At 34.6% G+C, this 5,048-nt stretch overlaps 1 protein-coding gene across 1 annotated transcript; it reads right to left on the bottom strand.

Annotated features, from left to right (window-relative positions):
- Nucleotides 1–2,198: 2,198 nt before the first annotated feature.
- LOC143664546 (uncharacterized) lies at nucleotides 2,199–4,130 on the bottom strand. Its single transcript, XM_077138081.1, has 2 exons — nucleotides 3,743–4,130; nucleotides 2,199–3,588 (listed from the first exon to the last, which is right to left on the bottom strand). The coding sequence occupies exons 1-2, from the start codon at nucleotides 4,012–4,014 to the stop codon at nucleotides 2,571–2,573; spliced, it is 1,290 nt and encodes a 429-aa protein (XP_076994196.1). The 5' UTR covers nucleotides 4,015–4,130; the 3' UTR covers nucleotides 2,199–2,570.
- Between the last annotated feature and the right edge of the window lie 918 nt (nucleotides 4,131–5,048).

The following is a 5,048-nucleotide window of genomic DNA, read 5'->3' on the forward strand; positions in this document are numbered from 1 at the left end:
AATGACAATGCTTTCTTGGATTATTTGTTTGCTTTTGTTTTAGTTTTATAGCTATAAAATGTTTTTAACCATCTGAGTAATCTGTCTAGATGACAGAAATTCTATGCCTTATCAGACAATATACTCATTGATATGTATGTCGACCATCTCTTTCCTTATTGTTTTAGACAATGCCTCCCCACTTTTAAAAAAATTATGTCTTTTAAAATCATGTTAACTCCTCTATTTACTTTCAAACTTTTTATGTCACCTTGATTAAAGAAACAAAACAAAACAAAAATAGTAAAATATAAAAACAAATTAATGTTTTATAGACCTTAGGAAAAAGAATTTTCAGCAAAGTACAAAAATTTAAAGCATTCCTTTATTTAATTTATAGTTCTTTATGGTGGAATCGCTCAGAATGTCACTTCTGTTTTAGATAACAGAATTGATAACTGAGCAAGGAAACATAATTTGGATTATACAATTCTTGCCTTAATAAAATTCTTTTAAAAATTCTTGCCTTAATAAAAAATAATAAAAATTCCCTAAACGGTGAAAACAAAATAAGGACAATAAATAAATAAATAATAGGGGGGATAAGGTTTTTAAAAATTGGGTAGATTGCAATACTGGTCGTCAAGAGAGGGGTAAGGAGTATGGGATGTTTGATTTTATTCTTTTTATTTCTTTCTCTGGAGTGATGCAAATGTTCTAAAAATAATCGTGGTGATGAATGCACAACTATGTGATGATATTCAGAGCCATCGATTGTACACTTTGGATGGACTGTATGGTGTGTGAAGATATCTCAGTTAAGATAAATATTTTTAAAAAACAAAAAAATGGTTAAAAGGACAAACTTCATATTAAGGCTAAGATGTTTTTTGCCTTTTTCAATCTCATGCTTTCACGAGTGTACGGTGGAGTTTTCTAGGGGCTGCATGTCATGTGCTATCACAGCAGATTGGATGCAGAGGCAGACATGAAAACCACGCTATTCTATAAAGCCAGACATTAAAGAGATTTACAAAAATGTGAAACAATGCCACTATTCTCACTAATTTTTTTGAAAATATGGTTATTTTTAAAAAAATATATTGTCATGTTAACGTGTAGCTTTTGTTATTATTTTCATATTAATTATTTTAAACATTTCTCGGTTTTAATTTCTAATACAGTAGATATTGACAGGTATAACACACACAAAAAAAGTTCTTTGGGGTCCTCGATAGTTTTTTGATGTTTATTGTGGCAATATATGTAAATCAAAAATTCTCATCTTAACCACTTTCAGGTATACAATTCAGTGGTGTTAATTACATTCACAATCCTGTACGGTTCTTACCAACATCCGGTACCATACTTTCTCATCACCTCAAACAGAAATGGTGTACCATGGTGCAATAACTTCCCATCCCCCACAGCGGCCCCCACCCCTGGCAACTTGTAATCTACTTTCTTCTCTATGATATGCTTATTTGAAGTATGTCATATAAATGAGATTACATAATATTTGTCCTTTTGTATCTGACTTGTTTCATTCCCTGTGGTGTCTTCAGGGTTCTTCTATGTTGTAGCATGTATTAGAACTTCATTCCTTTTTATTGAATAATATTCCATTGTATGGATATATCACATTTTGCTTATCCATTCATCTATTGAGGGACATGGGTTATTTCCAGCTATCATGAATAATGCTGCTGGGGACATTGGTGTGCAAATTATCTTTTCAAGTCCCTGTTTTCATTTCTTTGGTATACACCCAGAAATGGGATTGCTGGGTCATGTGGTAGTTCTAGGTTCAGTTTTCTTAGGGTCTGCCAAACTGATATCCACAGTGACTGCATCACTTTACAATCCCATCAATGATAGCAGAGGGCTGAATGTTGCAATTCTTCCACATCCTGGCCTACACTTGTTATTTTCTGCTTGTTTTGTCTTGTTTGTTTTAATAATAGTCATCCCAGTGAGTGTGAGGTAGTATCTTATTGCGGTTTCGATTTGCGTTTCCCTAATGACCAGTGATGTTGAACATCTTTTCATGTGTTTATTGGCCATTTGTATATCTCCTTTGGAGAACTGTTTATTCTAGTCCTTTTACCATTTTGTAATTGAGTTATTTTTCTTTGTTGTTGAGTTGTAACAGTTCTTTATATATTATAGATTTTTTTACATTGTTATTCCAATTTTATATATAAAATCTATACATTCAATAATTATTTCAAAATCTATTTAATTACCTTGACAATACCATGCCATTAAGGGAGAACAAGTTTAAATCCCATTATAGAGACTAAAAGTGATAAATCCACATCAGTCAAATTTGTGATACTAAGTCTGAATTTAGTGAGGGAGGGAGTGAGTGAATATTACATGAATGGCCACTTTGTATTCAGTGTTATAAATGATGTTGTGATACTATGAAACAGTACTATATTTGAATTCAATTTTTGCACATGCACTCCTTCACCTGGGAACTCTGAAAACTGATTGTCCTTTAGGCAAGGCTGAATGCTAAGGAGAAAGGCACTTACTTGTCTCTAGTTAAAATACTGAGTAAAGGCTTTCCCACATAGATGACATTCCTAAGGATTCATTACAGTGTGACTTCTCTTATGTTTTCTAAGGTTAGAATAACAGGCAAAGACATTCTGACATAAATTACATTCATAGGGTTTCTCTCCAGTATGACTGTTCTCATGTTGTCTAAGGTTAAAATATTGGCTGAAGGCTTTCCCACACAGATGGCATTCATATGGTTTCTCTCCAGTGTGAGTTCTTTCATGTTGTTTCAGGCTAGAAGAATGAGTGAAGGCTTTATCACATAGATGAAATTTATATGGTTTCTCTCCAGTGTGAATTCTGTCATGTACTCTAAGATCAGACCCAAGAGTACAGGCTTTCCCACATAGATGGCATTCATATGGTTTTTCTCCAGTGTGAGTTCTCTCATGTTTTCTAAAGTAAGAACAATGGGTGAAGACTTTCTGACATAAATGACATTCATAGAGTTTCTCTCCAGTGTGAATTCTCTTGTGTTTTCTAAGGGAAGAACAATGGGTGAAGACTTTACCACACAGATGGCACTCATATGGTTTCTCTCCAGTGTGAATTCTCCCATGTTCTCTAAGATGAGACCCAAAAGTAAAGGCTTTCCCACACAGATGCCATTCATATGGTTTCTCTCCAGTGTGAGTTCTACCATGTTGTTTAAGGCCAGAAGAATGAGTGAAGGCTTTCCCACATAGATGACATTTATAGGGTTTTTCTCCGGTATGAGTGTTCTCATGTTCTTTAAGGCTAGAATAATGGGTGAAGGCTTTCCCACATAGATGGCATTCATATGGTTTCTCTCCAGTGTGAGTTCTGTCATGTTGTTTAAGGCTAGAAGAATGAGTGAAGGCTTTCCCACATAGATGGCATTCATACGGTTTTTCTCCAGCGTGAGTTCTCCCATGTTGTCTCAATTCAGAATATTTAGTAAAGGTTTTTCCACATAGATGATATTCACAGGGTTCCTCTCCAACATGAGTTCCATTATAATGTGTATGGCCAGAATTCTGAACAAAGGATTTCTCAATTAGATGACATTCATATGACTTACTTCCAGGGTGAAAATTCTGTTGTTGATTAAAAGATGATAGATCATTGAGGGTTTTTCCAAATAGATTGCTGAAGTAGGATTTCATTCCTTTGTGAGTTAATACATGTTGAATCACTCTGCAACTATGAGTACAATCTTCTGGCAACTTACTACATATAATACCATTCTTTTGAGTATGAGAATTCTGTTTCTGAATTTTGGTTTTGAAAAAATCCAATTCCTTCTTCACACAGTTCTGCCCCTTGAACCAACTTTGAAGCTACATCTGATTTACAGACTTGATATCCCACTGAGAGTAGATGACTGATATTCTCCAGCATCACATCTCTGAACAGCCTTCTCTGGGATGAATCCAGCATGACCCACTCTGCCTGAGTGAATTTTGTAACTACATCTTTCAATTTCACTAACTCCAGTGGCTGCATAGTCAACAGCTCAGCTGAGAATTGTCTTCCTCTGGGTTTACACTCACAACAAGATAAGCACTAGGTAAGCAAAATGATGATACTTTCATCAAATTCCACACTCAGAGGTTCTTTATCAGTTTGGAAAAGATAACATTTTCATGGAGGACTCTCCTTTAATGCAGTTGAAAGTGTGATCATCTATCAGTTGATAGGACTTTTCACCAATCCTCTCTGGATAATTCCATCTCCAATCCTTGCTTTTTCTGTAGTAGCTTACAAGTTCCATGTTCAGTTCAATCCTCACATGAGACACTATTATCTTGGGTCCTCCTTCATGCACGTGGCCCAAGTACTCCACAAGCTCTCTCTATATTATAGATATTAAACCCTTATTGATATATGGTTAGGAATTACTTTTTCCAGAGATGTGTGGACTCATTTTTGGAATCTCAATTCTATTTGGTTGATCTATGTGTCTAACTTTATGGCAGTACCAAACTGTTTTGATAACTGCGGCATTGTAGTAAGTTTTGAAATAGGGAAGTGTAAAACCTCCAAATTTGTTCTTATTTTTCAATATTGATTCAGCTATTTAGGGATCCTTGTGATTCCATATGAATTTGAGGATTGACTTTTCTTTTTCTCACAAAAACGCTGCTGGGATTTTGATAGGGATTTCGTTGAATCTGTAAATTGCTTTGGGAAGTATTGACATTGTAACAATATTGTCTTCCTATCTCTGAACATGGAGGTCTTGTCATTTATTTAGGTTTTTAATTTCTTTTTGACAGCCTTTTATAGTTTGTGCTGTACAAGTTTTTCACCTCCTTGGTTTAATTTATTCCTAGATATTTTATCCTTTTAGGATGTTATTGGTAATGGAATTGTTTCTAAATTTTCATTTTGGATTGTTCTTTGTTGATGTAGAAATACAACTGTTTGTTGTTTAGTTAATCCTGTAGCCTGCAACTGTGCTGAATTAATTTATTAGCTCTGCTAGTTTTCCTGTGAATTCTTTGGGATTTTCTCTGTAAAGAATCATGCCATCTGCA

Source organism: Tamandua tetradactyla, chromosome 20, assembly GCF_023851605.1.
Source record: "Tamandua tetradactyla isolate mTamTet1 chromosome 20, mTamTet1.pri, whole genome shotgun sequence".
Lineage (NCBI taxonomy): Eukaryota > Metazoa > Chordata > Mammalia > Pilosa > Myrmecophagidae > Tamandua > Tamandua tetradactyla.